Source organism: Halichoeres trimaculatus, unplaced genomic scaffold (genome assembly GCF_033239565.1).
Source record: "Halichoeres trimaculatus isolate MK-OKI-2021-1 unplaced genomic scaffold, fHalTri1.1 fHalTri1_scaffold_8, whole genome shotgun sequence".
In the NCBI taxonomy this organism is placed as follows: domain Eukaryota; kingdom Metazoa; phylum Chordata; class Actinopteri; order Labriformes; family Labridae; genus Halichoeres; species Halichoeres trimaculatus.
The window spans coordinates 38,227,849-38,240,338 of NW_027437186.1; the positions used below are offsets into that span (position 1 = coordinate 38,227,849).

The following is a 12,490-nucleotide window of genomic DNA, read 5'->3' on the forward strand; positions in this document are numbered from 1 at the left end:
GTCAGTGTGTACCTGCAGCTGTTTTCTTGTGTTGTGCTCTGTGGAGCAGGTTTCAGAGAGGTTGGTGTTTTCCTGTGTGTCAGGGGCAGAAATAGGATAATGAGTTTTTCCTCTCTTTGGTGACCCACCTTGTTCCAGCCTTCAGGGCCGCTGGAGCAGAACAGGTCCAGGACATCATCACAAACCGGGGGCCCTGTCAGGGAGTCCGGCCTGTGTTTGTGCCGGGATGGGCGGAGGAGGAGCCCGGAGGAGGCCGGAGGAGGCGGGGCTTTTGTTTGTTCGTGTCTCGGCTGGCAGGAACAAAGGGGCTTGTAGTAGTAGTGAATAGGTAGCGCCTTCCCCCCAAACGGATGGCATTAAAAACATTTTGGGGGTTGTGAATTGACAGCACCGTGAGGACGTATCTGGAGGTGTCTGCTCTCCGTCTCTCGCCGTCCCGTTTCACAGCACCGGGCTGTTTAATCCACCACTCCACCAAAGCTGGAGCCTGCTCCGTCCAGCCGCTGAGGCTAACTGAGAGGCTAGGTGGCTAAAACACCGAGCGGAGGTGTTGAGCAAACACCGCGTTTCGGTTCACCTTTCTCTGCAGGTAACTCCAACTTCAAGTCACTCAAATTAAAACCACAACAGCCTTTAAACTGCTCGTTAACGATATTTGAATTTATTTCTGTGTGCGTTGACGCTAACGGTAGCTAGCAGCTAGCTAGGTGCATATATTAGCAATGGCAACCGTCCTCTGCGAACTGTGTGTGAACGCGGCCCTGCTGTTCACTTCGCGGCTGCTTGTGTGTTAATGAAGTGTTGTCTCCGGTTTAAATGCCTAACATGAGATGGACATGTCTGTGCAGGAGATGAAACAATGACTGGACTAATGTAGCATGCTTTGCTAATGTGTCTGCACATAGCTCTGGATGCTGTGTTGGATGAGGGCCAGCCTCTGGACGGACGGCTATTGTTTGCGGTGAACAGTTTGGGCGGACTAAACAGCATTAAAGTCTCACCATTTATCCTCACACAGCGTTTAAATGCTGAGTTTCATGAGCTCCTCTCTGTATTTAATCATGATAAGGTTAATTTTGTTTGTGAGAGCTGGTTTCTCAGTAAAACCAACCTGTGAAATTGTCATTATGTACGGAAGTGTATTGCATTCACTTGAAGAAAAAAAAAACAACTCAGGTTTTTCAGAGTAATTTATTCTTTGGTTTTTTTTTTTTTTGTGGTAATTAATTTTGTTTTTCTGATTAATATTTTATTTATTGGTTTGTTTTTTGTTATAATTCTGTTTTTATGAGTATTTTTTGTGGTAATTAATTTTGTTTTTCTGATTATATTTTTTTATTTGTTTGTTTTTTGTTATAATTTTTTCTGTTTTTATGAGTAATTTTTTTTCTGTTTTTTGGATTACTTTTTTTCTGTACTTCGGAGTAATTTTTTTCCCCGAAGTATCGAGATACTTAGAAATCCCGCAAGAATCTCAACCTGCTGTTTTTCCTGGTAATTTTTTCCTCCTGTTTTTAGGCACATATATGCCTTATCCTTAACTTTCTACCGGCTTTCCAATGTAGAAGCAATGCATTTTTTTAATGCCACATCTTTGTCTATTCCTTAATATCACATTGAACAATAGGCTTATATAAAATATAAGGATAAAGTCGAAAACATAACAAGGGTATCATACCCTGTGTGTGGCTAATACCTTACCTTTATTGACCCGGTACGGACCGGTAGAAAGTTAAGGATAAGTTATATATGTGCTGAACAGGATCTCTGATCCGTGTGGGACACAGGAGTCACCACACATCCACGGGAGTCATCTGCAGGTTGGAGGTTCTCACGGGATTACTAAGTATCTCGATACTTCAGGAAAAATTAGTCCAAAAAACATGAAAAAATTAATCTGAAAACAGAAAAAAATACTCATAAAAACAGAAATAATTATAACACAAAACCCCTAATAAAAAATATTAATAAAAAAAACAAAATTAATTACCACAAAAAAATTACTCATAAAAACAGAAATAATTATACCAAAAAAAACAATAAAAAAATATTAATCGGAAAAACAAAATTAACCACCACAAAAGAATTACTCATAAAAACAAAAATAATTATACCAAAAAAAACAATAAAAAAATATTAATCAGAAAAACAAAATTAACCACCACAAAAGAATTACTCATAAAAACAAAAATAATTATGACAAAAAATAAGTCAATAAAAAAATATTAATCAGAAAAACAAAAAAAATCGCTCATAAAAACAGAAATAATTATAACAAAAAACAAACCAATATAATAATTGTATCAAAAAACAAACCAATTAAAAAATGTTAATCATAAAAACAAAATTAATTACCACAAAAAAACAAATAGAAGAATAAATTACTCTGAAAAACCTGAGTTGTTTTTTTTTTCTATAAGTGAATGCAATACGCTTCCGTAATAATGTTCAGTTTGTATGACTGGGTTGGATAATCTGCAGAGTTGTATTGGTATCAGCTGTAATTGCCTATTTTTAACAGTGTTTGCATTGGTTCAGGATGAAAATGACTTGTGTCAGCATTTTGCAGGATGTGCAGGCATTGCATTTCAAGGCAAATTTGGTGCATTCACTCTGATTTCAGTGGATTTGTGTTGTGCATCATAATAAGCAAAGACAGATGAAGCTGGATGCTGTCTGCAGCTTATGGCTCCTGTTGTTAGAGAGACTAAACCTACGGGTCAAAGGTAAATGCTTAGAGAAGCAGTGTTGAAAGCCCTTGAGCAAGTTCACCCCCATAGTGTTGGGGAGGTGAAGATGACCTGCCGTGACTTCCTCCCTTATATGGAGGACAGGAAGAAAAGGGTGAGAGTGAATGAAGGAGGAGTCGTGCTTGTTCAAGAAACCAGGACTGGGTTTAAAGGGGGCAGACGGATCAGAGTTCACGCTGACGTACTTCACGTTCATTGAGTCCTTTCTCTGCCTTTTGACAACAATTGTGATCAATGGGATAGTCGATAATTGAGGTATCAGTAATGTGTATTTGCAGTTAAATTAAAATTTAAAGGTGTTTTCGCTGAATGCATCAAGATATCTGTCATGTGTCGTAACATGTGTCGTATGTGATTATTCAGAGCCCCCCCAAGCCGGCAGAGACTCAGTAATGTGCTGTTGTGACTGATGCAAAGCCACTAACTTTAATTATGCTGCCTTCAGGGGCCTGCTGGGAATACAAGATTTACAAGCAGGTCACACGTACACATCGTTATCACAGGGTCAGATGCATGAATATTCAAGGTTGTGCTTATATCTTAATGTTGACTGTAGAGATTTAACTTCCAGTGGATCTGGTCTCATCGTTTGTTAAATTCCTCCAGTTGACTTCACTTGTCTCTGTGCAGATCAGAGGAGTAACTAATGACATTGTTTGTGATGGTTAAATTCCCTGTGGTTGTTTTTTTCCAACATCTTTGTCTGACTTTGCCGTTTTCCGCCTGCGTTGGTAAATTATCTCAAAGTGAAACCTGATTACGATGTCTCCTCTGTCTGTCTGTCTGTGTGGGGTCTCCTTGAGGAGTGATACAGAATAGATGTTTTTTCAAGGCCCTGAATTGTTTGAGCATGAATGCTTTATCTGGGTAGACAAGGGTTAACAACAGCCAGGGTAGCGCGTTGGGGGATGGGCGGATGAAGCAAACTGGAGGGGGAGATGCACGGCGAGCAGCGTGGCTAGGATTACACAGGGTGTTTCGCAGAGTGGAGGTTTCCTCGTATCAGTGTGTGGGTTAAAAAGAAGAAGAGGCCACAGCATCTTCTCCGCCTGCATCCCCACTTCACTGATTGTTTTCTCCAATAAATATCCCCGTTTTTCTTGTGGTGATATGTTTCCTCGTCCATTTCCCAGATTGAAGATGCATTAGGTAATGAAAGCAGCAGGAAATTGTTTTGGCTGCATGCTTTTCATTTGAGTAAATCTGGATGAAATCATCCCACATTAGATTACTTAGATGATGCTGTGATTTGAATGAGCTAAATCTAAAGTCATCTAAATCTCCTCTAAATCTCTGCTCTCTTTCCTTCCACCTCCTCCTCCTCCTCCTCCTCTGTTCGCTGCAGGCTGTTCGTCAAAGTCATTCAAGCTGTACTCTCCTAAGGAGCCCCCAAACGGCGGCAGCTTTCCCCCCTTCCACCCGGGCGCTATGCTGGACAGAGATGTGGGGTAGGTGTGAAGATCTGCAACAAACTAAATAACATTACTTAGCAGTTATTTAGTCTTTGAACTGCACCTTTTTATTATTGAAAATCTATTTTTTATCTATTATCTGTTTTGTTTTTAGCGTTGCTGAGTCTGTGCTTTAGATGTTACATTATAAACACTAGGAATAAACAATAACTTGCATTAAATTACATGTCTCTGTCCCCACAGGCCTACACCCATGTACCCACCGTCATACATGGAGCCTGGAATGGGGTGAGTGCCCGGCTTTAAAATGACCCGACAGCTGTGGTTTGTCCTGGGTCTAGAGACGTAACCATGAACCATGAGACGGTTACAAATTAGGGATGGACAGATTATTGGCCGGGCTGATTTTCGGGGCAGATATTTGGCATTTTGTGTAGAGCCCGACTGATATGGGATGCCGATATCCGATATATCACTGGCAATTATCACTGGCTATTGAAAATTTCTATCTTCCATTTAATGCATGGGACTAAACTAGATTTTAAGTTACAATGTCGCTGCTTTCAAAACATGCACTAAATAAAATTACAACAAAATACATTGAAACATTTTCAAAAATTATTTTAACCAAAACGGTAACTTGTGAATTAATAAGCCCAGGTTAATCCTGCATGGCATTATAAAGTGAGACGCTGTGCAGTAGCCTTATATTAATTAACACACAGGAGCAGGAGAGACAGAATCTCCGCGGAGCAAAAATTTTTATAATTGGATACATTATGGCCGATGTTGATTAATCAGTGACAGGCTATAATCGCCCTGCCCGATTAATCGCCCTGCCCGATTAATCGGTCAGACTCTAATTTTGGGGAAAATCGATAACAGCCCTTTTTTTTCAATCCGACGGCCGATATATAAACCCATTCAAATCTGTGTTGTTAGTCTGATGCCTCTCTGCACAAATTCTCCCTATCTACACTATGGAAGCCCTAGATGGTCAAATTTAAAATCAGTCATGTTAAACCAAACAGAAAATTAATTCAACTGCATTACATGCCTGTAAAAAGCAGCACAAACTTAGTTCTGTCCAGTTTTATTGCAGTTACATATACATTTTTGAAAACTTTATTTACTGTAGAAAACTCTCACCACTTAGCTCTTTATTTCTTAAGTTTTCTTTAACTTTATAAAACATGCTGCCAAGCCTGGGAGCTGTTTAATAAACATATACTTGAAGCTGTATTTTTCAATTTTTTTTACGACAATATTTTCACTTTGACTGTGAATGAATATCGGCTTCAAATATCAGTTATTGGCCCCAAAAAATCCATATCAGTCTATCTCTATTACAAATCCATACAAATGTGTGATGATTCAAATCAGCTGGAAAAAAAAATAATTGCAATGCCCTATTGAAACAGCAGAGGGAGCTTTTCCTTAATATAAACAAACATGTAAATCCTAAAATAGGAACACATGCAAACATGAGACTGTTTATTTGAAGACATTTTGCTTATTTTTATTATTTATTTAGTTATTTTGATGTGAGATTTGTTGTAAAAGTTATTTTTTTATTTTTATTTTTTGTTATTCAAGATAAAATATAATTTCACTTCCACTTTAAAGATGACGTACCACACAGAATTAAAAAGGGAATTCTCTTAAATTTGTCAAAAATAAGACAAAATATATTTTGTTGTTTTATACTTTTAAATATATATGTGAGTGTGTTTTAAATTTTACATTTATTGCATGGTTTGTGTTGTGCAGTTTTATGTAATTCATGAAGAACTCACACTTGTTTGCCTTAAAGTCCTGTTAACATCCTCCAGTGTTATTCTGATCTCAGCTTGGAAAGTTTGTTCCTGGATGATGATGAATGTCACCGTCCTGTGTTTCAGGAGACCCACACCGTACGGGAACCAGACAGATTACCGGATATACGAGCTGAACAAACGGCTACAGAACTGGACGGAGGTGAGACTCACTCCATCAGTCATGGGGAAACGTTGCTTTGCAGAAACGTGGCGTTGGTGTTTCATTCTCAGGCTGCTCCTTTTCATGGCGCTCGCTCTGTAATGAAACACCCTGATGTGTTTTCTGTTGCCATGTTTGCAGATTTCCCTCCCAGCTGCTGTTTATCTGTAGCTTAGCATGCTGGGGATTTTTTTTTTTTTGCAGGAAATTAATCCAGAGAACTTAATTTACAATCAGGCTCTAATAGGATTATCTGATCAACCTTACTGAAACGTAATTGGAAAGCCAACTGTTTGGATACTCACAGCGTTCGTCTGAAAGCAGCTGTGAGCTGTCCTCTCTCTGACGGCTGGAGAAACATCCTCTGTGATGGTTCAGACAAACCAGGATCCTCCTCAGCAGATCCTGACTCCTTTCAGGGCTTCTGCCTGTTTCATTTAATCTCTACTGATTTCAGAATAAACAAATCCTCCTGAAAAAAACTCCAAAGTTTAGTCTTAATGCTTTACCATATTGTACAGTTTATCAGAGGCTTAAATCTTTGTTTTTAACTGTGACCAGGATTAAAAGTCTCTGTCTGCTCTCCTCTGCCCTCAGGACTGTGACAATCTGTGGTGGGACGCCTTCACCACTGAGTTTTTCGAGGATGATGCTATGCTAACCATCACTTTCTGTCTGGAGGATGGGCCCAAAAGATACAGTAAGACTTTTCATGTTTTCAGAGAGGAAATGAAGGTGTTGGTTTTTGTTTTCACGCCTTTCATAAAGTTGAATGTTTCTGACTCCTTACCTGTGGTTCCCTGTAGATTTGAAAAAAAAAATAATGAAATAAAAAAAATGTATTTATATTTTTATTATCAAATAATTATTTGTCTCATTATTTATTTATTTTTAAAACTTTTGGCAATTTTAAAAAAATATATTTTTTTGTAAACTTTTTGCAAATTTAGAAATAAAAATTCAATTTTTTTAAGATTTTGCAAATTTTTAGATTTGCATGTTTTCCCAAAATTTTTGAAATAATTTAAAATGGAGCAAGTTTGTGAAAAGACAGCTTTTTATATTTTTTTTGCAAATTTATGAAATTTTAGAAGAGTTTTAAAATTTAAAATATTTTGCATTTTCAGCCATTTTTTTTTTTTTTTTTTGAATCACAAACTTACTGAAATATCTTATCTATTTATGAACTTTATGATATCACATACTTTTCTTAATTTTTAACATTTGCAAATTTATTTAAAAAAAATAAAAAACTGAGACACAACATGTTCAATTTTATAAACACAAAATCTTCTTGTTCAGCTTATTATTCACTAGATTTTTAATTTGTTCCAAATTTATACACTTTTTGTCTTTATTGTGAAGATTAAGTAGATTTTGTGGCTCCTGGATGACTTTAATCCAGGTGAAAAGATACAGTAAGACTTGTTTTCAGAGAGGAAATGCAGGTGTTGGTTTTTGTTTTTACGCCTTCATAAAGTTGAATGTTTCTGTTTGACCATTTTTCCTTCTCCCCGCAGCGATCGGCCGGACGTTGATTCCCAGATACTTCCGCAGTATTTTTGAGGGGGGCGCCACAGAGCTGTTTTACGTCTTGAAGCACCTGAAGGAGTCTTTCCACAGCAACTTTGTGTCTCTGGACTGTGACCAGTGCACCATGGTGACCCAGAACGGCAAACCCATGTTTACGCAGGTAAAGCTAAAGTGATCTGACTGCTCACTGTCCGTCCTGCTGTCCGTCTGTTTGTTGTTTCACCTCTGATGTCTCTCATGTGGCTCAGGTGTGCGTGGAAGGTCGCCTGTACCTAGAGTTCATGTTCGACGACATGATGAGGATCAAGACGTGGCACTTCAGCATCAGGCAGCACAGAGAGGTCCTCCCCAGGAGCATCCTGGCCATGCACGTGAGTCCTGGACCAAAACACACACATGCCGTCACAGCCACAAACTGTCCACTCACTCATTCACGTCATGGCTTTCACCCCTTCACTCAGGATCCCCAGATGCTGGATCAGCTGGCTAAAAATATCACCAGGTGTGGGCTGTCCAACTCCACACTGAACTACCTCCGTGTAAGCAGCTCTCTGCATCCTAACTTCAGTCTTTTTTTAAAATCTCCTCTGCACAAACCAGCCCTTCATCCTCCTCTTCCTCCTTCTCTGTCTCTCCCAAAGCTTTGTGTGATATTGGAGCCCATGCAAGAGTTGATGTCAAGACACAAGACGTACAGCTTAAGCCCCAGAGACTGCCTGAAGACCTGCCTCTTTCAGAAGTGGCAAAGAATGGTAGCACCTCCAGGTAACACTGACACCCCCTGATGAGGTCCCGTTGGTCCCGTTGGTCCCAGATTCAGTCGATCCATCCTAAAAACATGTTTTTATGTGTGGTGTCTTTGTGCAGCCGAGCCGGCCAGACAAGCCCCGAACAAGCGGCGGAAAAGGAAGGTGTCGGGCGGCAGCACGGTGAGCTCGGGTGGAGGCAGCAATAACAACAGCAACAGCAAAAAGAAGAGTCCAGCAAACAGCTTCTCCCTCTCCAGCCAGGTACCTGTAAGCATTACATCTGTTTGACCTCTGAACCTCCTCCATCAGCTGAGCAGGGCCTGCAGGGGGACTCAGAGGGGTCCAGAGGGGTCCAGAGGGGGTCCAGAGGGAGGGGGGACAGAGCAGTTACTGTAGATGTAGAGGACTGGTAGTTTGCTTTGGGGGCGGGGCTTCTATTCACATGTTGTGGGGGGTTATGGGTATGTTGATGTAATGTTACTCAGAGTAAGTAGACGTAGTGAGTCGACCCCCTGATGTGAACCAGTGCTGGGCAGTCCCTGGTCCTCTGGGGCCACAGGTTCAGGGTTTATACTGAGGAGGTTCCAGCCACCTTCATAGTCTCTAAATTCTGGGTCGTGGGTCGGTGGGTCGGGGAGACCCAGCTCTGATCTGAAGCGGGGCGGTCAGGTTTGATCTCTGGATGGTTTTCAAGCTAGCACAACGTTTATCAGAGCACATGATTGACACAGCGCGGCTGTCTTTGCTGACGTGGTTGCTTGATTGAGCGTTGAGACCCGAGGTGGAATGAAAACCCCCTGACGCAGCACTCAAGGATCAGGGATGCCCACTGCTGGCCAGGGCGGGGAATCACACGGACTACTGAGCTGTCGTGGTAGACGCCCTGACACTTTGTCCTGTGAGATTAGGATAAGAGAGAAAGATTCAACCGTTGGGACGCCTCTGTCCCCAACACCTAGCATGAAAACGTTTCTCATTTCATCCTTAGAGTTTTATTAGAAAGCTGGAGGTGTCCAGGTGAGATCAGACCCTACAGGTAGAGCTGGTCCATGCAGCCACCCCTGTCTATGGGGATAATATGTACCGGCCCTTGCTGTCCCCTTTAGGACGTGATGATGGTGGGAGAGCCCACTCTGATGGGAGGGGAGTTTGGTGACGAGGATGAGCGTCTGATCACGCGGCTGGAGAACACGCAGTTCGATGGGGCGAACGGCCTGGAGGACGAGGACAGTTTCAACAGCTCGCCTGCTCTGGGGGCGCACTCCCCCTGGAACAACAAGGCCCCCTCCAGTCAGGAGAGCAAGCTTGACAGCTCCCAGTCCTCCCAGTAGAGGCACCAGACTGCCCCTTTCTAACGCTAAAAACCGAACTGGGATCCGCCTGAGCCGACACCAGGAGTCAGGGAGGAAGACTCGAGCTGCTCTTCAGTTCTTTCTGTTTCTTTTCTTCCGTTCTGTGTTTTTAGACAGAGACAGAGAGAATGGTCAAAGATAGAAACAGACGCCAACGACCGGTCGCGCCGTCACAGGACGGACGGCGTCGGCAGAATCCCACGCGCTCCCTCACACTCTTGCACATGCTCAGTGGTGCTCAGCCTTGGCCCTTAGCTGCTCGGCTCCAGTCGGCCCCGGTGGAGGCGTAGCGAGCGTTGGGGTGTGTGCGCGTGTGCCTGCCCCCCCTCCGCTCCAGCCAGAGCTGGCGTGTCCTTTAAGTCTGAGTGCTGTCATGACAACCATGTCAGTGGGTTCTTGTTCCAACCTCGGGTCTCGCAGGCGTGCGTTCCTCTTGACAACGCACTGTGTTGTTTGTGTTGTGCTCATGTCGGGGGAGAAATGCTTCGCTGTCATGTAACTTTGATTCTTTGCAGGCTGCAGCTCTCTGTGTGCACTCTTAGTGTTAACGCTCGGTTTTTAAAAACTCAATCATCTGTTTTTGTAGGACCTGGTTGGAACAAAAACCTGTACAGTGCCGGAGCTTGAGGACCGGAGTTGAGAACCACTACGCTAAATGTTTAACACACACTCACACACATACACACACAGAGCATTGACATGGACACACACACACACACACACACAGCCAGAAGAGTGCACACACCGACACACACTCACCCACTCCCACGGCGTAAACCGTTGAGGTACTGGAGGAGGTGGTACGCAGCCGGTCTGGACCCGAGCACCAGACGCTCCAGAAGTGTGTTTTCATTTTCTATGTTTTAGACTTGTTTTCAATTTTGTTTTTTTTATTTTTGTAAACAATTTCTAAAAAATAAACCGACAAGCAAGCCAACAAAAACACCCAGAATATTCTTTGCACTGTTTTCCACTCCAGTCTATTTTTCTGATGAATTGACGTGTTGTTTCTTTTCTATCCTGCTCATGTAAAGCTGTAAGCATCAGAAACCTGCAGTATATCCCTGTATAAGTATTGCTGTTCGATCATTCTTCTTGTGGTGGTGAAACTTTCATGTCGGTCTGTGCTTGGTGTAACGTCATCCGTGTGCGTCAGACACCACGCCGTCACCAGGTGCGCTGACTTCCTGTCTGGAGAAGGCGGTGTGTGTTTTGTGTGGCGTCTCCAGAGCAGCACACTGAACCCCGCCCTTCACTGAACTCCCATCATGCACCTGTTTGGATCTGTCACCTCGTCATAGCTGAACTCTTTGCTTTGTCTGAACCTGGGGTCCTTTCTTCAGCCAACGTCGACACAGAAAACTTCTCAAATTTGCTACTCTAAAATATTTTAAAAACGAGTTTTGACAGGATTGTAAAATAAGAAAAAAGACTTTTGTATTAACTTAAGTTTCCCAGAAATGTTTTTAATCAGGATTGAGAAAGCTGCAGACCAAGGAGCTTCGTGTAAAGACTCTTTAGATATTGATCACACTGTGCTGTTTTCTGTTTGATGAAGAATCATTTGTTGGCTTTACTCCTCATGTTTGTGTCTGTGCTTGTATATTTTTAGGTAGTAATTTCTGTAAAACTTATTCTATGTATTCCTCCCTAGAATTATGAGAAACTCAATCTAATGTAAAGAGATGAAAAGCCTCTGAAAAGTTTTTTTAAACGTGATTTTTAATGGTACAATCACTGATAAAAGAATTTTCCCTCATGTTAGCAAACTGTATTTATTTTTCTATGTCCTGATCTTCTGTTTAGCTCCACTCACCTGTACAAAACTCATGGTTATAAACGGAGGAGACCGCCGGCCTCTGACCCACACACAGCTTCCAGGTTTATCCTGTGATGTCATTTCCTGCCGCTGTAAACACCCGGTCTGACTGACGACAGAGCGATCGATAGCCTCGTCCAGAGGAGGAGTTAGTCATCCTTTCTGTGAAGTTTATGCTGAGTCATCCTCTGATGGAGAGACTCACTCACAGGAAATTTGCCTCAACGGCTCAAAATTTGCTGGAATTTGACAAAATGACACAAAGTTATGGATCTGATCTGTATTTGATGAAAGGGTGTCTGAAACAAGAAAATACAAAATTACGTTTCTTTACTGGTGAATTTTGGACCATTAACTCCAGGTTTTATTCATCAGATGTAAAATTCAGTGAGCTGTAATTCCCAGACTTCTCCAGCAGAGGTCTCTCAGGAGCTGCTCTGTTCATCAGGTAGAAACGTCACCTGTAAATCCACACTGAGCTGCCAGCTGTCTCTTAAAGTCTCCTCCCATCGTCCCTCAAACCTCCAGTCTCTCTTTTCTTTGTGGTGTATCAACCGGGTAGGCAACAGAATCGGATCCGGGGCGACTTTTCAGAACCCTGAGTTTCCTGACTCGGTTTGGGGGCAGAGGGTTTGTAAAATGTGAGACAGATGAAATGAAACGCACCCATCGCTGGCTCCTCCTCCTGTAGCACCTCACCATAGGGGTGGTTTTATATCTATATTTTTTGCCAGGTTTCTGTCTGATAATTCATGTATGGTATCAATAAAGATGAATTTTCACTGAAAACTGTTTTCTTTATTGGATTACACTGGAAAAAAATATGACTTTTATCAATTCATATTAAAAATAAGCTTTATCCACATGAAAGTTTAATTTTGTTTAAACATGTTGCTGA

The 12,490-nt window shown here is 41.8% G+C and overlaps 1 protein-coding gene across 5 annotated transcripts in view; it reads left to right on the forward strand.

The window, feature by feature from the left end:
• Nucleotides 1-12,381, forward strand: part of ldb1a (LIM domain binding 1a) — a 31,120-nt gene extending 18,739 nt beyond the window's left edge. Inside the window, exons 3-12 of one of the 5 annotated variants that reach the window (XM_074675136.1) lie at nucleotides 4,096-4,198; nucleotides 4,406-4,450; nucleotides 6,064-6,139; nucleotides 6,737-6,839; nucleotides 7,660-7,832; nucleotides 7,921-8,043; nucleotides 8,134-8,211; nucleotides 8,314-8,437; nucleotides 8,540-8,688; nucleotides 9,528-10,353. In XM_074675136.1, coding sequence (XP_074531237.1) covers nucleotides 4,096-4,198; nucleotides 4,406-4,450; nucleotides 6,064-6,139; nucleotides 6,737-6,839; nucleotides 7,660-7,832; nucleotides 7,921-8,043; nucleotides 8,134-8,211; nucleotides 8,314-8,437; nucleotides 8,540-8,688; nucleotides 9,528-9,752 — 1,199 coding nt within the window. In that variant the 3' untranslated portion in view covers nucleotides 9,753-10,353. The other 4 variants (XM_074675137.1, XM_074675138.1, XM_074675139.1 and 1 more) reach the window with 4 other exon arrangements.
• The last annotated feature ends 109 nt before the right edge of the window (nucleotides 12,382-12,490 follow it).